Source organism: Eublepharis macularius, chromosome 3, assembly GCF_028583425.1.
Source record: "Eublepharis macularius isolate TG4126 chromosome 3, MPM_Emac_v1.0, whole genome shotgun sequence".
NCBI classification, from domain to species: Eukaryota; Metazoa; Chordata; class Lepidosauria; order Squamata; family Eublepharidae; genus Eublepharis; species Eublepharis macularius.
Window position 1 is genome coordinate 128,252,929 of NC_072792.1, and position 21,078 is coordinate 128,274,006.

Below are 21,078 nucleotides of genomic sequence, written 5' to 3' on the forward strand. Positions count from 1 at the left end.
AGGATTGGGTCCTATCAGCTTTTTCAGTGTTAAAAGAGGATGGAAGGGCCCCCTTCTGACTGCCAAAATGACTATGCCTTGGGATTTGTATAGACAATGTGGGACTGGGCCTGCAGTGAGGAGGGAAATCAAGTGAGATTGAATAGAAAAGCAGGAGAATCCCAACTCGTAATTCCAAATATCACACTGCAGACTGGCCACGATGTTCAAATGTCATGTGAGCATGGACAGTCTGGAGTAGGATGTTTGAAACTGAATCCAAGTCAAGGGGTCTTGGCGATATGCAGCTTTTGCTTCAACAGAGTTTATGTGACTATGCAGCCTCCATTAACCAGAATGTTCATTCACATGACAAATGCTTCTATTCAGTCTTATCAAGCATCAGTATAATTATAAATAGAGGTGATGGCCTCAGAGGCAATTTCTCACCTGTAAAACACCCTAAAATGGCAATATTACAGGCACACTATTGAAAGTTCCAAAACTTAGTGTGATCTATTTCTGAGGGCTGTGAAGCACATCTGGTTTATGGGATCTTTATGAACAAAACAGATTTGGAGTTACCTACCTCCCACATGTGTTCAGTTACTTCTTCCTTGAAAAAGGACTTGTCAGATTTGACTTCCAAAACAGAACAAAAAAATCAGATTCTCCAAAATATTTCCTTTGAAATGCAGTTATCTTGCTGTACATCTTGCCATTTCTATAGTGACAGTACAGCTTGTGAGTTCTCATTGACGGACAATGGCAGTACTGGTCAGAGCAATGTTTTCAGACTGTGAGTTGACACTGTGGATAGAGAGTTCTAACAAAACACCACTCTCGTTCCATAAAATAGTATTGGTAGTCATCATTCATTACTGGATTTACAAAAGCTTAAGCACTGTATTAGGAGCTGTATATGAATTTTAAAGGGGGGGGGGCGCTCCAGGTTCTTAATCCTATAAGAGTTAGAGTGATGCTCAGAAGCTGGGATTAACTGCCCATTAGTAGTATAAGGTAGACCAGTGCTGACCTTCTTTTATACAATGAGATAAGATAAGGAAGCATGGGTAGAGAAATGGAATGCAGGCAGAAAATGGAGGAAAGGAAGAAATACAGACGGAAGTAAACAGGGTGATAGAAAAGAACAGAGAAATATGAGCACATTTTCACTATAATGGAATGTAACTGAAAGTCATCACAAAGTGATCCCAAGTACGCTTAATCCCCGCCAACCTCTGTAAAGAGACTCATGAAAGACCAAGCAATATATGTTCACACAAAGGAAAAATAGTATCGCCATTTCTTCTGAACTTAATTCCAGTACAAATATATTTTTAATATTATTTATCTGTGCATGCACCATGCCCTAGGAAGGCCAAGGAAATACTTGATGGGAATGTTCATTCATGCATTACAAGATATAACTATTACTTGACCACATGAAATAACCACCTTGGGCCAGATCATTATCTTATATTATCACATCTGTCAACTGCAGGTAGGCTGGAAGGTGGTAAGTCTAGAATCATTTGTTATAACTAAAACTGTGTTAATTCAGCTAATTTCTCTGCAGAAAATATGGAGAATAAAATGTCCACCTCAAGAGAGCAGGCTTAATTGCAATTTTCCAGGCAGCAGCCAAACCATTATATCTAAATAGGGGCCAAGGCATTCATATCACAAAAAAGTGGCACTAGAAAGAGGACTGCGTTTCCCAAGCTTTTTTCTCAGTGAGCTGGAAGAGGATCCACAATAAAAACAAGCAAAGTAATAAAACATGTGCTGCAAATCTCCAAGATGATGTATGTGACGTGCTTGAAACCCTCAAACACCACTACATAACCTCTAAAAACTGGGAAACTGCTTGGCCTAGTTTTCTATTTATGATGCAAATTCTATCCATCAAAGGAAAAAAAATACACCCTATTCTTATGCTATATTGCCTGTGAACTAGAACACTGTGAACTAGAACAAGTACGACAAAAGATTTGGTAATTTTCTACAAAATGACATACAGTCGTGATGCCTGGGACTATTCCTTCCAGTTTGTGAGAATGAGAACTAAGTAAAGGGTTTGGAGCTGGAAGTCTGGTTCATGGCACAGCAGGCTCCATGAAGCGGTGCGGTCAGGGATACGCCCAGTGTCTGTGGCACAGCAGCTCCATCATTCTCACTTTGTATGGAATATCTAAGAAGATCAGTAGCAGGCTGACCACGTTCTGTTTGCATGCCCCACCTCTTCCAGATTACAGGAGGCCACTAAGGGTGTCCCACCTGATGGCTTCTAAAATCTAGATTCTGGCTGCAGAATGAAAGAAATCCTGGGATTCTCTTGTGGGAACTGTGTGGCCACGCTTAAGCAGAACTGATAACTACAGGGGTTAAATAACCCTAGAAAACAGAGATGGGATCAAAGAAGAAAATTATAGAGCGTGGGGAGTGATTTTTACATCTGGGTTCATATTAGGAGGACGACTTGTGAGAACCATATTTTAATTAAGCTACACTCTTGGCTGTCTGTATACAGGTGATTACAGGGCAGTATTGTTATCAGATGATAGCTGAAACAAAGAGGTACCACTTCCCAAGGCTTCAGGAAGGGGCAAAGGGAATGCATCTGATCAAGCTTCAACAGGATCAGGGAAACAGTCACTCGCTGCTTCCAGGGCTGCAGCATCAACCATGACCTCTTGAAACTCAGTTTCTGTTGCAGCTTCTGCCTGTGTTTGGTGTCCTCGTTCTGTTTCCGGCTCCACCTTAGGATTTGGGTCTATCTTGGCCCCTTGTTGGAGTCTTCCAGGACCTTAAAGGGAACAAATTGCAGAATGATATAGATATATACATACAATATATATTTGTGTATGCTTCATCCACATTTTCATCTTGCCTTCAATTATTGTAAATAAAGCTAACAATAAACATGACCTACCAAGACCTCAGCTCTTTGGGCATGAACAGGTTTACTCCTTGTGTAGTTGCTTCCAGACTGTTATGCAAAAACTACCTGAAATGATTTCCATATGATAGGCAGTAAACACAACAGCCTTAATGCTCAAGTAACATGGGAGACAGGTGGAAACAGGACTGTTGACGGCACCTCACCTCTGGAATGCCCTCTCTTGAGGCTCGCCATACTGTCCTTTCAGATTGTTCTTATGGCTTGTTTTATTGCTGAAAATTCTTACCTTGCAATTTTATGATTTTATTGTATTGTTTTTAATTTGTGAGCCACCTTGAGCATTTCTTTTATTTATTTACTTCATTTATACCCCTTTTTTCTCCCCACTGCAGACCTAGAGTGGCTTATATCATCCTCCTTTCCTCCATTTACCATTCTCTCCACAGGAACCCTGTGAGGTAGGTTAGGCTGAGTGTGTGAATGGCCCAAGGTCACCCAGAAAGCTTTAACGGCAGAGTGAGGCTTTGAACCTGGGTCTCCCAGATCCTAGGCTGGCACCATAACCATTACACATCACTGTCTCTGTTTTCTGGTTAGGTGGTACATACATTTTCTAAATAAAGAATAATTTGTAGAACAGTTTTTCATGCACAACACCAAGCCTTTAGGTGTTAGGGGTTAAAAGATGCTCTTTACTCAATGCAAGTAACCCTCTGCGGTGAGCTGTCACCATCCAACACCTGTTTCAATTAGCCTTTTTGCATCATGGCCACATACGAATTGGCCCTACTCAAAGGATATTTGGAAGGGGAGAGCAGTTCCATGGCTGCCACCCATCATCTCTACTCCAGTATCCAGGGAGAAGCATCTACACAAGTGCATCTTGTCTAACTGTCCTTTCTCACATAACTTTGCTAGTGAATAATAATGTCCCAGACCAATGTACCCACCTGGATTGGTGGTGCTGTCAGCTAGGGTCTCTGTAGCTTCACAGTGTTCTCCATTAGGGGAACTCTTTGGTCCTTCACTGGAAATGGCAGACAGGGTGATCCCTTCTTCCTTATCTTCTGTAGGAAAGAGTAATAAGAGGCTGAAAGGAACAACCAGTCTGACCTGTTAGAGTTCACCATCACCAAATCCATTAATCTGTAAAATGTCCAAGACAGCCAACAGAATCCATACAAAATCGCATTAATATCCTTGTCAAAGTGCAAATCCCCATGGGTAGCCATGTTAGTTTGGTGCAGCAAAACCAAAAAGAAATCTTGTGGCAGCTTGATTACTACAATGGCATAATATATCTGGCAGTGTCTAAGGTACCACAAGACTCCTTTTTAATGTTTCCCCCAACAAATGTGTGATGCCTTACAAAGGGGGGATACTCTGAATAGTTTATACCCTCAGTTTAGATGAGAGAGAACAGGAAAGGGAAATGAAGATAAATATAAGGAATGCATATAATAAGATAGCAACTCAAAGAAAATGTAAAGTCAGCTTGTATTCGCCCCACTTAACGATAGACAAGATTCCCAGGTTCTTCTCTGGAATAAGATTAGTTGATACAGATTCCCTGATCTGTATTCTACTGACCTTCTGGAACACTTGCCAGAGTGTGGTTTGGGTGCTGAATGTCTTGGATCTGGTAAGAAACTTAACAAAAATGCATGTGTCCCAGAGGCTTCATTCTTCACAGAGACCTCCAGCAGAATAATAACATAACATTCGATTTATATACCATCCTTCAGGACAACTTAACACCCACTTAGAGTGGTTTACAAAGTGTGTTATTATTACCCTCACAACAATCACCCTGTGAGGTGGGTGGGGCTGAGAGAGCTCCAGAAAGCTGTGACTAGCCGAAGGTCACCCAGCTGGCTTCAAGTGGAGGAGTAGGGAATCAAACCCGGTTCTCCAGATTAGAGTCCTGCCATTCTTAACCACTGCACCAAACTGGCTGGTGATGCCATCATGTTTCTTTGTGTCTGAATTCCCTAGGCATCTGTGATGAAGCCCCTTTCGGTGATGAAGCCTCTTGAACCTCATTATTCGTTATATTTCATGTGCTTATAATAGTGCATTGAGAACCATCCAAAGGGGATGAATCAGTCACTGGATCCATTCTCTTCCTGATGCTCTTTGTAATTGGACAGCCATGTAAGGAGGAGCATGAAGAATTGCTGAAAAGCTTTAAAGAAAGACCTGGGTAGGCTTGATGAGAAATTTGGGCAACAGATGACACATTATTTGTGTGTATTTAGGAACTGAGTAGCAAGCCTAAGGGGCAATTCACATGTTATAAAATTCTTGTGTTCCTACATTGGTCCTGTTTTGGATCAGGATCATGGGGTGCAGTTAGAGCGGGATTAAGTCTTCTCCTGTGTGCCATTTTCCTGGTCTGAAATGGCCCTGGCTATTTGCAGTGTTGGGGAAATGTACTAATACAAGCATACACATTTCCCAAACCAGGGCACATAGTGCCTTTCCAGGACTGCTTAGACTAATAGCATGCAGGAGAAGTCTTACGCCTGCTCTCCCTGAGCGCCACAGTATGGATCTTAGGGCCAAGCTACACATGACGAATGACACTTGAACGGCAAGTGGATTGAGTGGAGGGCAAGTGAACAGGGAGAAATACACTTGCTGTTCAAGTGTCATTCGTCATGTGTAGCTTGGCCCTGTGTCAGATCCATTCACGTCAGCGATTGAAGTTCTGAGCATGGAACTCCAGGAGGATGTCTGGTTGACAGGGATCATACTGGCCACATAGAGGACATGAGGCTTTGATAGTGTGTGAATTAGCCCCAGTCAGATGCACGTTGGAGGAGTGGAGGGACACATGGGAACTATACAGCATGGGAAGTGCTGGAAACAAATCCTAAGCTATTTTTGCAGAAATATAGCAAGATAAAAAATTTGAAAAGGAGAAAAAGATGAGGCTGAGGATATTGTTGCAAGTAAACTGAAGAACTGTATTGTGGCTGATTGCAGACTTTGGGTTGCCTGGCTACAAAATTTGCATCTCTGTCCCAATGTGTGCGCCACAGGGAAAAGCTCAGATTCTTCTACGAGAGTCACCTCAAAATGAAGGTGAGGGATGCACCATGCAAAACAAGGGAAACTGTACTTACCTGCTGGCACTGGAATGAAATTATGTTTGCTTTTCATGCAGCAGCACGTAATCAGGGAGGCAATAACAGCTAAAAGAACTGCAGCCCCTCCAGACGCTGCCAGAATGAGGAGGAACAGAGGGTGTTTCAGAAGATCACCTGGTTGAAAGAAACAGCCGGTACTTATGCAGTAAAACCAGAGGAAACCAATGCTTGCACTCCCAACAAATGAGCTCAAGCCAATGGGAGGAAACAGAGCTCGTAAGGAAAGCAAACATCACAGAAAATCAAGCAGAAGAGTGTACAGGAGTGCTTCAACTGAACAAGAACTGATATAGCATAAAGGTAAAGGAATGGACTGTGATCCACAAGGTCCGTGGTTCAAATCTTGCCTCTACTCAGAACTGTCTAAGGAGCTACGGGCATGCAACCCATCTGCAATATAGAGATAATAATATTGGCCTACTGTACAGAGCTGTTGAGAGCATTACAATGAGATACTGTGCATGAAGCATGTTGGACACAGAAAGGGCTATATTAATCTCAAGTATCCTTTTTTATGAGGGCATATTATTTTGTAGCTTGTATACCTAGTAGGCAAAAGCTGGAAAGTGATGTTTTTTACTAGATAATGCAAGATTTACACATCCCTAATGTTTAACTATCAATCTCTAAATGCTTCACACCTGCCTGTGTAGCTCTGATGGTTGTTTAGGATCCTTGCTAATGGTATGTCTTTATAAACTTGTTTATATTTACCCTATGGCATTGTTTATGGAAATGTCCTTGACACTGTATGGAAATGTACTTGATACTGTATGAAAATGTACTTGATACTGATTATACTAAGCTCATACTGTGTAATCCGCCTTGAGGCTCAATGAGAAAGGCGGACTATAAATTAAATAAATAAATAAATAAATAAATAAATAAATAAATAAATAAATAAATAAATAAATAAATAAATAAATAAATAAAATGCCTCCATGTGCACTTTTCTACTATATATATCTCCTTCTTCCAAAATGCAGGAGAGGCCCTTTTACTAGGTGGCTCTAGGAGATTGTCTAGGGTACCAGTGGTGGAGGGATGCCAACCGGCCCTGTCCCCCCCGCCCCGCCACCTGCCAGTGGCATCAGTGTCTGTCCTGGAAGGTGCCCACAGCTCCAGAGGGCAGCCAGCAGAGAGAGACACACACACCTACAAAATGCTAAGAGAAAACAAAGTTCCGTTTCAGTGTTAATATTATTTTAAATGTGCATCCAGGATAGAAGATAAAGGGAAGTGGCATGAATAGCACAGTATGTTTGGTGGCCCAGATGAGATGTTCAAACACACTTGGGCAGATAGCACATTCTAAGGCACTGTGGTATGGCAAGACCACTATTCTTGCAGCTGTTGCTACAGCTCCCTCTAATTGCAGGATGAAACGAAAGAGCAGAAATAGCTCTCTATGGGCCAAGCTACAAGTGACAAATGACACTTGAACGGCAAGTGTATTTCTCCCTGTTCACTTGTGCTCCACTCAATCCACTTGCCATTCAAGTGTCATTCGTCACTTGTAGCTTGGCCCTATGACTGGGGGGAATCATACAGCACAGTTATCGCATTATCAATATCAAAGCCATGCATGACTGCCCGCAGTTAGCAGTCTGTGAGCAATCCATTGACTGCAATCCATTCAAAACGTTCACTGAGTAATGAATAGCAAAGAAACTACTCTGCTTTTTTGTTTGTTTAGTCCTTCTGATCCAGGGCAACAACATTAATAAGCAGGATAGATTGCCCATATTGTGAATAATTTACTCGTTTTGCATCTACAAATGAGGATAAGGTTTTAATTGGAAGCTTATAATAATTTGTGATTATTTGAGAAAGAATAAACAAGGGTTTTTTAAAAGTTAAGGGCAGTGCTATTTGGCTGAGGACATTGATGGCTGTTCTTCTGACTATTGTGGTTCTGGAAAAATGATCACATTAATGGCATCTGTGTTGGGAGATAAGGGTCAGTTGGAGATTTTGGGGAAGAGGGTATCAGCTGGGTAAGGGAAATAAATTTGACATATTCATATATGTTTCACGACTAGAGAATCTTGACGTCACAAGGAGCAGGACTTCATTAGCCTATGGCCCACCTGTATGGGACAATTCATAGGTATGTTTGAGTAAATACTTCCTTTCTTTTAATGTTACGGCTTCAATGGCCACAGCCTTAAGTTAACCTCACTGATTTGGGGAGGGGGGAACGCTTTTTCTTGTTATGCCTGCCCTAATTATAAAAGTTTTTTTAAAAAAAATATTTTAAGATGGATTACTAGCACATAGGAGGCTGCTCAAGTAATCTTCACATTGAACCAGCCCTTCTAAGCCCTCTCTTCTGACAGAGCCAATGGCAGAGACAGAGGCAGGGGTCTATCTTAGTTCACATAGAAGGGAAGAGAGTTGTATATACAGGCTGCTATAAACTGAAATAAGGTGGTAAGTTAGGGAGGGTGAATGTATTATTATTAATGCATTATTAATACACATATTCCACAGTGCAGCTTGGATCTTATGCAGTCCGACTGGAATTGCTCTGCATAAGTGGTGGGTTTCCTATTTCCCCTTCCTGTTTCAGTCTTCTCCCTGCCCTGCATGTAGAAATGTGCCCCCCATTGGAACTCCCTGGAAAATCACAGGGGTCAATGTAGGGGGGCTGCAAAATATGCCCTCCACCTCTTCTACCGGTAGAAGTGCTTCCCATCTGGAAGAAGCGCCCTTGGGATTTAAGGCCAAACTTCTGTCAACTACTGTTGATCATATTCAGATAGTAAGGTGGAAGAATGTCCGCTCATCAGTACTGTAAATAGCCATGCATTTTTAAAGGGGGAAAAGATCTACCTCTAGTTGTATTCCCTTATCATCTTTGCTATTTTGCAATGTCTGTGGTTCCCTGAACTGTTAAATAGGCACAGAGAAAATCATAAAGAAAAGGATTCCAAAAGATCTACAGATACAAAAAAGGAAAAAAAAGTGAAAATAGTGTAGCTTACCATCATCACACAACAACTCAGTGGAAAAGAGGATAGAAGAGTTTCTTCTGTGGCAAACCAGCTTTGCATTTACTCTTTTCTCCAGACTAATCTTCCTGCCACCATCTTTCACGCAAACGTCTGAATCATTCAGAAGACTCCCATTCAGGGTCCAGTAAACATCTTTAAAGAGATTGCCCTCTTCACAGGACAGTTCTGCTTTGCCACCAGGTAGGCAATGAATATGGATAGTTGGGGGTGGCTCTAGGCAAGGGGATGGTGACAACAGCCAAACAGGAAGAGACAAGTTAATTTGACAGGATGTCAGTATATGTGAAGATTGTCTAGTGGAAACAGTGGCCTCCAATCCAAAGAATGTTATCCTCCCCCCACCCCACCCCAAGTCTTATTGAAGTCCTTGGAAGCTTATGCAAATTAGCTGCAGTACGTACAGCTGATTTCAGCGGGACTGAAACATGACTGGTTTTGAGTGAATAGGTCTCAGGGTGTTGTTGGAAAGTGCATGACACCTTGCTGAACCCTTCCTGGTCTGAAGCTTGGTCTAGTCCCTGCTTGGTTGGGAGACTTCCAGGGAACCCTAAGTATGCTACTTTGATTTCTGTGGCAGAAGAAAGGTGGGATGTGAATGCAAGAAAGAAATATCATAAGTAATGTGTGGAAAATCTGCGGGCTCATGAATGCTATTCATTGATTATTCTTTATCTTTTTTAAAATGCTCTGCATATTTGTCATTCTGTCTCAAAGCCTGCAATGAAAATATTTATAGGGGTGGGATTCCTACAGACCGTGATCGCTATTTAAACATGAATTGGAAGGCAAGCACCAAAAATGCTTATTGTATATTAAAATCAATTGTTAAAATTATTGTTTAAATCTCCAATAGAGCTGTACCAAGGGCACCAATGCATTTGTCATTTCAACTGCAGTTCTGCTTTTTTGCCTTTGGGTGGCACATGGGATCACATGTACAGACAATTTTCCTCTGAATACCAGTTTTAGGAGCCCTGGTTTGTTGGCAACGGGCTGGCTACTCTGTGGAACAGAATGAGGGACTAGACTAGAGGAACTGTGTGGCTGATCCAGCACGGTTCTTCATGTTCTTAAAATGTTTTGTTCTAAAAAGCAGCTCTTTCTTTTAAAAAAGTCACAAAATCTCTTTTTGTTAAGTGACAGATGGGATGAGTGGTGTGGGGCTGTACACCCACTGGCCTCACCCTGGCTCCGGCCCTATTTAAGAGTCATATGTAAATGAGTCTGACTCCTGTAGGCCCTTGAAATTCCTTTTGTATCCAGTCCCTTTTTTATATTCCATTAATATATGTAGAGCCAGCCTACCATGTTTGGTTTTACTAGAGTTCTATCAGAATTAATGAACTATTATCCTACTCGTTGATGAAAAGCTTTCTCTCTGCACAGTCCACGCAATTCCTATCTGAGTGATGCAGCAGCAAAATAAGTGAAGTCAATATTGGGGTGTGTTAAAAAAGGCATAACATTAAAACTCAGGATGTCATTATCCCACTATATACTGTGTTGGTCAGGGCCCACCTGGAGTATTATGTGCAGTTCTGGAGGGTTCACTTCAAAAAAGATGTGGACAGGTTGGAATGGGTGCTGAGGAGAGCAACTAGGATGAACCTCATAGGGCCTGGAGACCAAGCCTATGAGGAAAGACTGAGGGACCTGGGAACATTCATTTCGGAGAAAAGGAAGTTGAGGGGAAACATGATTGCTCTCTTTAAGTATTTAAAAGGCTGTCACTTAAAGGAGAGAATGGAACTATTCCTGTTGGCAACAGAGGATAGGACTTGAAACAATGGATTTAAACTACAGGAGGGAAAGTACCAGCTGAACGTTAGGAGAAACTTCTTCACATTAACAGTAATTCAGCAGTGGAACTGGCTGGCTAGGGATGTGGTGGGTTCCCCCCTCATTGGCAGTCTTCAAGGAGTGGCTGGATGAATACTTGTTGAGGATGTTTTAGGCTGTTCCTGCATTGGGCAGCAGGTTGGACTGTAACTCTATGATTCAAAAAGGACCTCACTAATAATTAGAAGGATAATGGTTGTTGTGGGTTTTCCGGGCTGTATTGCCGTGGTCTTGGCATTGTAGTTCCTGACGTTTCGCCAGCAGCTGTGGCTGGCATCTTCAGAGGTGTAGCACCAAAAGACAGAGATCTCTCAGTGTCACAGTGTGGAAAAGATGTAGGTCATTTGTATCTACTCAGGAGGGGTGGGGTTGAGCTGAGTCATCCTGTAAGAGTTTCCCAGGGTGTGGAATGCTAATGGCGGGAGGCTTCACTGTATCCTGAGGAGGTTCTTTTGCATATGGATTGGTACTTGATGTGCTAATCTTCTCTGCAGGGCTATTGTCGGGGATAGAATGTTTTGTTAGCCTGGTGTTTTTCAGAACTGGAAACCATGCTCTGTTCATTCCAGTTTCCAGTTCTGAAAAACAGAACATTATCCATGAGCAAAAGCTTCAGTTAATGATGGAGGAAAGCTGTGCACAATTTTTTTTGCCGGGGCATGCCAACTTACAGTGAATTACTTGAGGCCTACATCACTGTATCTTTAGGTCAGAAAAACCTTTTCTTGTTGATTTCTGCCTGTCACACAACAGGTAAAGCCACAAAACCTTTGCCTATATTAAAAAGGTAACAATATTAGAGTACTTCGTTTAAACTAGACTCGGGGCAAAATAACAGGACAACACTGCACACAGCCAAGTTTACTTGTTTGCTTTAATTTTAGCCTAGGTTGCAAGGGGCACATAGTGAAACAGATAACTGGAAAGGTCTGCAGCCAGCACTAACCATGACTGGCACACTACTATTCAATCCACATTTGCTAATTGTTTTCAGGCATAGTCAATGAAGTCAAATATCTGATTGTCATGCAGTTGTTATTTGGTGTGGTAGCCGTAGGGAGGAGGAGGTTGCTCTGAAGAACCAGCTGAGCACAAGGGTCTTGAGAGCGTAATTCTATATAGATGTGATCCAGTCATAATCCATTGATTTCAGTGGGTTTAAGTCTGCATATAATTACTTGAGAGAGTCCCACTAAAATCAGAAGTTGCAAAAGTTTAAATGTAAACTTATTCCAAGTACTCTAGTTTTTCTTAATGCTCCTTGGGGATAAGCCCTAATAATCCCAATAGCGCTTAATTCTGAGTACAGATGCTTAAAATCATGCTCAACATGAAGCCTCAGCTATCAGTTAAACTCTTAGACTTTGTCATTGTTGATTTCAAAATAACAACACTTACCAAAGACTGTCAGCAAGAAAGTTTTGTTCTTGTTTTGGGGAAAAAACTGATACAACCCTGCGTCATTTTGTGATATGCTTTCCAACTCCAGAGACCCATTTATCAGGCACATCTGTCGGCTATCGTATTTGAAACAGTCTGTTGTTGATAAGCGTACTGAGTGCTTCATTCCATTTATGGCTATTACTGAGAAATCACTTTGGTTTTGAAGATCTAAAGGGAAAACAATTTTGCTGCCAGTGATTCCAGTGAGCCGGTCCATGTCAGCGTAAGCCCTACCTGTAACAGTAAGAAAGCACCACTGTTATGTTTTGGAGTCCCTTAACACTGGCCTCCTACAAAAGGCACTTGTCCCTGCTTCAAATGGAGGAAATGTCTAGGCACAACGGCATATATATTAAAGCCTGCCCATTGAAAGGAGGCATTATCAAAGAGTTCACGCTGTGATCCTTAACATTAAAAAATGAGAAAACTTTTTATAAATTGATGGAAGATGTAAACGGGGCCTCCCTCTTTTTCTCCATGTAGCTCATAACTTCACAACTGCATTTTATCTGTGTAAAATCCAAGGTTTTATTGCAATGAAATAGTCCAGGAAAAAAGCTCCAGGAAAAAAAATCCAGCAAATTACATACTGTGACTGACAACCTTCATTCACGAATGGTAAGTTAATCTGTTTATACATCACAGATTTTAATTAGAGCTGCCCCTTTTGAAAGAATATTATTTGCTCATCCATTGTTGCAAACGATCTAAATATAACTCTTAATTCAGGCAAAGCATTTAATATTTTTGAAAGGGCTATATAATTTGAATGTTATATTGTGAAATTAACCTGCTGTTCTCTTTTAAGCATCATCTTTTCTGAATTCAAATACTCCTTTGACTGGCTGATTCATTAATCTTAATAAAGCAAAATAGTATAATGACTTCATATGGGCCACAGACTTATATTGATAACTCTGCATATTAATAAAGCAAGAAAAAATCCACCTGCCTAGCATTATTAAAAATAAAAAATATTGGTATCTGAATAAGATAAAAAAAATTGTAATACTGGATGATTTTAGATTCCCTTACTATAACTCATGATCGCTGTTTCCCAAAACAGTTACACAAAAGGATCTGAACTAAAATCTTCCAAAACACTAGACAGGACCTTAAGACCCACTGGGAACCTAATGATTTGATGATGATATGCTCTATAGCTCTAAATTATTTGCTCAAGGTCACATCGATAGGTGAGAACAGATCCCCAAATTTCTGTCTTCCTTTCTCCCTTTCTAACCGCTATACTACATGCAAAGCCTCTCAATTCCTCTGTTTCCTTTGCCTATACAAATGCAATATATCAAGGGATCTAGTTAAAATTAGTTTATGAGCAAATCTGTCTTACTTTGGACTGACTGCCCCTTTTCATGCTTTGGCGATTATGAAACTAGTATTTCCCTGAGTCCTGTAGATTTCTTTTACAAGGAACAAAATCTGAACAAAATAACAGCCTCTGCTCACCTAGGCAAAGCAATGCCAGTTTTATAAAGAAAATCTCTCCACTTACCATCAATAATGGTCAGAATCACCAGCACGCATGGCAAGAGAAAAGAAGAACTGAAATCCATTTTAAGCATCTTCTTGCATTGTGTGTGTGTTGAGAAGAAGACCTGGCTATACTGCTAAACCAATATACTTCTCAGGAAATGATGTCAGAAGCAAGAACAAAAAAAGAAAAGAAGAAGAAAAACTCATGCTGGACGGATGTACGACTAATGTATCCAAACAAAGCGGAAGAGGGTTTGGTTGACTGATTTCATGCTGTAGCCACAGCATTTTGATAATCTATCACTATGGACTTGTACAGAGGAATCAGGGTGTATAAAACCCCGACAGAGAAGTGGTGTAAGAGGGACATGAGCAGGGCTGTTCCAACCAGTGGATCAGAGCTAGGAAGACTCCTAAGCATATCCTTCCTGATATTATGCCTTTGTTTTTGCACTAATTGGTATAATGTGGAGTACAACATACAAACAGCAAAATAAAGGTCCCAGTTCTATTAAAGGTAGTTGTAACTTAATGGCATTGGCTTGTACCCAGAGACTTGCTTCTGCTAAGTCACAAGTCTTACAGGAAAAGCCATCTTCTGACTGAGGAAGGCTTATAAGAAGGAAGACATTGGCTCCAACCTACTGAAAACATTTACAACAAACCTGTTTAAATCCCCTTGTGTTGGATGGGAATGAATCAAGACTAGACATGGGCACAAACAGAAAAAAAACCCGAACATGGTGTTCGTTGTTCGTAGCCATCCACGAACAACTAACAATGAACATTGATGAATATGACCTGTTCACAAACATGTTTGTTGTTCGTTGTTCGTGGGAGCCAGCAGGCTCTCCTCCAGCCATCAAGATCCCTACCACACCACTCCCAGAAACCCTACCTGAGCAGACAGCAGGAAATGTACCAATAATAAATAATAGCTTGGCCCCAGAGCCTGGCAGCAGCCCTGGAACCTGAAGTGGTAGATACCTACCTCACCATTCCCAGAAACCTTACCTGAGCAGGCAGCAGGAAAGGTACCAGTAATAAATAATAGCTTGGCCCAGAGCCTGACAGCAGCCCCGGAACTTGAAGAGGTAGATCCCTATCCCACCACACACAGAAAATTCAAGTTCCAATGCACTCTCCCTGTCTCTCTCTCAAAATGCCAACAGCAACTGTCTCTCCCTCACTGTCTGAAAAACCAGAGCTGAGAGCCCCCCTCCCCCCTGCTCTTTGCTTCCTTGTAACAAATTTGGAGCTCCACTCTTGAAAGGAAAACCTGCCTATCAAGCTAAACTGGGCTTAGATTGGGGTTTCCAGGGCAACAGCAGGAGTTCAGACAGAGTTCAGGCAGTCCCTGCCTCCAGTTGCCAAAGGAATTGATTGCAGGTGCCAGATTGTCTGGCTTGACGAACACCACCGAACAGCAACGAACAAGGCTTGCAACGACCACCTGTTCGTTTAGAATGGGGCATCACGAACAGCTTGTTCACGAACAGCTGATTGGACTGTTCATGGCTTTTTTTCGTTCATATTGCTGTTCGTGCCCATCTCTAATCAAGACTAACATAATCTGGATCAGGACCCAAACCTCACCAACTATTGCTCTGGAGTGTAAAATCCACACGCACGTTCTTCCACTCACAACGTATATTTTGAGAATTAATGAGAGCTGAACAAATCCTATACCTATAGGAACAGAACAAACTTAGATGGCATGGGGTCCGCTTATTGATAGAGATTATGATCCAGCCCATAAATTAAATGTGTCATCTATGAATTGCTAAAATTAATCCTAATTATGCTTTGGCAACCTGAATGAGTTGACATGGAAACCTACAACTGCTTGCATTTGGTTGCATTCAGTTTTGTGCTGCTGCTGCTGCTATTACTATAATAAGCAATTATTTAATATTCAAGCAACACTGAATTATATGATAGGTAGGTACTGAGGTATTGTGAAGTCTGTGCCCATCATAATGGAGACGTTATGGAAGATAATGTAATTTTTGTCATTAGATCACATATTAATGCCTTGCTCTTCTTCCTCCCTCTCCTCCTTGCCCATCCTTAGATTGTTCCCGTATTTCAAATCGCTGTGCACATAATGTAATATTATGCTGTGCACATAATGTAAAATCAGGGAGGAGCAGAACAAAGAGAAAATGGAGGTTTAAATGACAGGGTTGCTAAATCCAACACAGTTGAGTTCTAGAGCACTTGATGCGGCTTTCACACAAGCTGAATAATGCACTCTCAATCCAATTTCAATGCAATTTGGTGATTGTTTGCAAGAGAATTTTCTTGTTTCACACAGTAAGATCCAGTTGCAAAGTGCATTCAAAATGGATTGAAAGTTTATAATTCAGCATGTATGAAAGTATGTTTACCAAAGCAGTATGAGACAGGGTCATTTTAATAATCTGCATGTCATTGCAAAGGAGTCTGATTTTGCTCTTGGATCTTAGGCATTTTGCTGTTGTGACCCCTTTTCTTTGCTTTAAACCATATATACTGCTTAAGTCTTCCACCATGCTGCTTCCAGAGACCTTGTCACCTTCTTCTCTACTCAGAATCTGCTTGTTCTCTAAAGTTTACAAAACCTCCATACAGTCATCTTGGCTGGAATTTTTGCTATAAGCTAACTCTGTTCTCCCCTGATACCGAAACTCCTTTTTAAAGGCCCAGTAGGTGATTTTATTTTTAAAAATCATGTGCTATTTTTCTACATATGAAGTGGCTTGCAGGGAAATACAAAAAAAAATCTCTTTCTTAAGCCATGAGTCTTCTGGGTAAGGATCATATTACTTGTGTATACCTGCACACTATTAAATAAATGCATAGCAACACCAGCAGCAAGGGTAATAATTGTATATGCAAATGAATCAGGGCTTGAGTCCTATGAGCAGAGTAGAGCTCATGGGATAAGGCTTTTCTGCCTTGCCTTTCTGTTGTGGCTCATGGAGCTTCGGAATTTTTGGTCCTGAGGATCAAGTGGACCCTCATAAACAGTACAGGGGTCAAAACTGGTGTCTGAAGAGAAAAAGTGTATAACTATAAATCACCTCCCTTTCAGTGATAAGAGAAGTGTTTTTCCGTCATCCAAAGAGATGGTAGGCTGCATGCCACTATTCAGTACCGTTACTGATCTCTACTACTGCCGTAAGTTTATGTAGCATAGTAGAAGCAATAGACTGCCTTATACTGAGTCAAACCTTTTGTCTGAGTCAGACTCTTTGTCAAGGTCAGCATTGTCTACTCTGACTGGCAGTGGCTCTGCAGGGTTTCAGGTCGGCATCTTTCACATCACATGCTGGGGTGGAGATTAAACATGGGACCTTCCACATGCAAAGCAGATGCTCTAACTCTGAACCAGGGCAACCCCCTAAACATTACAGCATACAAACTATCTGAATAAAAGCAGCTTACATCTGCCATGTCTTCAGAATATAACTGAGGTTCATGATGAACATAGAAATATTAAGGCATGTAGAGGCTGCAGTTCTTCCTGGGACAATTTTGCTGCTGTTTCACAAGTGGCATGGCTGCCTCAGTCCACTGAACCAGGATAAATGGTTCACTTGTGTTTATTTACATGCAACGTTCCCCACTTACTTTTCTCTAAAAAGGACTCCCACGATGCAAAAGGTGTCTTGAATGTTATCTCACTGAAATTGCAAAGGTCAAGCTGCTGGTCTGCAAATTAATGAGCAGCTACCTACCCAAACCTATTCCGATCTACAACCTGTGCTAATGGCTGAAGGTCAGGAGGACAGCTCTATTTTGTCTCTGTCTACCACACACAGAGAGGGGGAAAAATCCTCACCATGATCTAAGAGGTGACAAAAATAGCCTTCTGTGAGAAAGGCAGTGATCTGAATCTCCAGACATCTGCAGGCCAGTGGAGAGTGAAAAAAGACATTTGCAATTAGAAAGTCACCCATGGGTGTCCTTGTCCTTTATGTTTTAGACTAGGTGCCGAGCAACTGCAACCATTACATGTGCTAATAGACTATTTCTTCCCATCCTACATAGATGTATAACAAGAACAGAATCTCAAAATTCTATGTTGTATAGTGACATGACATTCCGGAAGGGTACGGACTAGGGCCGGGCCGGGCCAGGGGTTGGGGGCAGGTAGTTAATCAGACTCAAGAAGCCAGTTTGGTCATATTCAACCAATGTGTACCCGAATTGCACTTTATTTGTCTTGCAAATTCCTCATTGTCCAATTTTTTTGCCAATTTTTGTTCTGATCTTCCACAAGTGGTACTTTCTCTCCTCAAATTCCTCCTCTCTCTGTTTTGGTTCTAGTTACCCCAATCAGCCACTGCCTTTCTATCACCTTAATACTTTCCTCTGCCATTTCTCTCTCCCTCTCTAGATTCTGCCCACTAAAGTATGCCAGGGTTACCTTACCTCCAACCCCTATCCAATTCTTGCTTTATATCTAATATGAGGGGAATTCAGGAGAATGGTTCTTAGGAAGGGGATTTTTGAGGGTGAAAGAGGCAAGTGGGAAGCAATTTTGCCTGATTCTCTATCCTCATGGAAGCACTTCATGTTCCATGGTACACAAAGCCCCTCTGACCCAAAGCATCAGTTTTTTAGGGGTTGTTAGGTACTGCTTAGGGATGGGAAATTTGGGGGAAAGCATTTCCATAAATGCCCTAGCATTCATACTTTGTAAGATCCATTGTCATTTCCTTCAGTACTACATTCATTCATATACATGTACTGAATTAAAGAGAAAAGAATGCAGAGTAATGGAAAGTCACAGAACTGCCCAAGACAAAACAGCAGTGGATAACTCACACATTAGTGCAATTCTGTGACTAGTAATTCAAAAACACAAAATCTGGAGAATAAATTTGAAAGAAGAGAATTCCATAAGGATTCCTGAGAGAAACGCAAATAGCAGAACAGATGAATAAACAGCATCTGAAGAAGTGAGCTGTCTGTGACTCACAAAAGCTCATACCCTACCACAGATTTTGTTAGTCTTATAGGTGCTGCTGGACTCTTGCTCTTTTCTACTGCTACAGACAGACTAACACAGCTACCCAACTTGATCTACCAGCATACAACTGTTTCTCACACTGCTGCTGTTGATTCCAGTAACAATTTGATGATGATGATGATGATGATGATGATGATGATGATGATGATGATGATGATGATGATGATGATGATAGTGTGCTTATATACTGCCCTTCTGGACAGATGAATGCCACAGTCAGAGCGATGAACAAAGCCAGTGTTATTATTATCCCCACAATACAGCTGAGGAGCTGGGGCTAAGAGAAGTAGCTTACCCAAGGCCACTTTCAGAGTTCATGGCAATAAGGGAGTCGAACTAGCAGAATACTAATTTGTAGCACAGCCACTTAACCATTTTGCTACAGCATGTTAGTAAATAAAAAGAAGATAAGTATATGAATACTAGTAAATTAGGAACACATAAGTTCCAGAAATTTGACAGTAATCAGAAATAAACCTGGCTTTGTGCATCCTTAGTTATTTTTGGTTTTTTCAAACTCTCATTTATCTCTTCTCTCTATAAAATAAAAATAAAGACATTTCCAAACATCAGAAGTTTCTGAATAACCCAAGGCAAAACAAAATAATATATAAACAAAGTAACATTTATTTGAAAAATAGAAATTAATACAGAGTAATTAATAATAAGTAATTAATATAGAGAAATTAATAAGAGAATTTTTAAAAACTTTCTATGCGTACACTGACAGCTTAAGATTTTAGAAATTCCATTAAAATTACAAGATGTATTATCTGGAAAGCTAGTAAGTATAATTCTCCACCAGATCAGCAAAAAAGCTCAACTGGTTTTAAGAGGGAAATTGGTATTAATAACTAACTACATTTCAGGAACGAGTTTAAAAATTAACCCAGCTTTTGACCGGATAGAAGTACGGCAAGCAATAGGGTTATTGTTACAGTTATAGCTTTGCTATACCATGCAAGCATATTTTCTGTATCTTGGTCATAGTGAGTGGTTGCAAAACGATTTCTGTTTATAGCTTTAGCATTTAGCAAGTGGATGCATATTTAGCAGTGGTTTAAGCAGGAAAGAGACTGAAAGTCAGCAGTATCGACTCCTCTATTTCCAGTTTTGGCAAAAACTTTGTCAACTGCTACTTCATTTTTTTAACAAACTTAAACGTGGTTTTCAGCATATGAACCATAGAACAGCAAAATTCAAACCAAATATTCCTTAAAGGTCCAGCTATGTGGGCGAGTCCTTTCTCCTTTTGAAAGATCTAAAACTTATAATGTGGTTCAGGCCAAAGGGCAATTACTACTTGAGAAAAATGCAGTCCTACACTCCTGTACAGTTTGTTACAAATCTAATTAAAATGTGGATTAAATTCATTTACTTCAAAATGTTATCTTTATAAAAAGAACAATCCAAAACTCTTGGCCAAAAATATCTAACCTGTACCAGACAAATGATCCTTTAATCCATAATTATTTGAAATCCATGTTTATTTGTCGCTTGAATAAATTGTAATGCTTCACAACTGTTGATGAAATAATAAAATAGCCAGATATCCCTAAGGACAGCCATGGTGTGCTAAGAGTAATTCATTTGTATTGAGAATGGAGACACAAGATACTATTCCAATCCCATTCCCAGTTCCAGGTCAGAAAACCAGATCTATGTTATTTCAGAATTGAATTGAATATAGTCAACTGACAACTCGTTAAATAGAAGTGGGCTGACTCTCAGTGAGGTCTTTCCCTAATGCTCGAATCTTGCAAAAAATTAAGTTAATCCCATTGTATTTAATGGCCTCAATATGCACATAACTGTCTGTAGCATTATTATAAGGTAAACTTTTAGAAGCTTATATAGCTCTACTTTACCACCCAAAGATATAACAATCATCTAACAATATAGATTTCTTTTTTTAATTGGGGAAATATGATAAAATTGGATATTAACACAAATTACTACAAATGTTAGAGATGTAATGACACTTGAACAAAAATAGATTTTGCATCATAATGGTACTTTTCGCACTCGGTTTTTAGAGCGCGTTTGTACCTGTTCCACATCCCATGTTTGCAAGGTTTTCACACTTAAAAGCAGTCATTTGATGCAGTCCCGCTTTTTGTCCGCTGTATCCCCGATTTTTCCCCCTGCGGACATACCCCGATGTTTTTTTAAGTTCGCTGCCGACTGGCAGCTGGCCCGCATTTTGCTAATGTGAACACTTTTGCCCCC

General features: G+C 40.7%; 1 protein-coding gene across 1 annotated transcript; it reads right to left on the reverse strand.

Annotated features, from left to right (window-relative positions):
- Positions 1-2,304: 2,304 nt before the first annotated feature.
- Positions 2,305-13,909, reverse strand: LOC129326601 (uncharacterized). The gene is made up of 6 exons (XM_054974835.1): positions 13,849-13,909; positions 12,291-12,569; positions 9,024-9,266; positions 6,013-6,150; positions 3,835-3,951; positions 2,305-2,788 (listed from the first exon to the last, which is right to left on the reverse strand). The coding sequence occupies exons 1-6, from the start codon at positions 13,907-13,909 to the stop codon at positions 2,607-2,609; spliced, it is 1,020 nt and encodes a 339-aa protein (XP_054830810.1). The 3' UTR covers positions 2,305-2,606.
- Between the last annotated feature and the right edge of the window lie 7,169 nt (positions 13,910-21,078).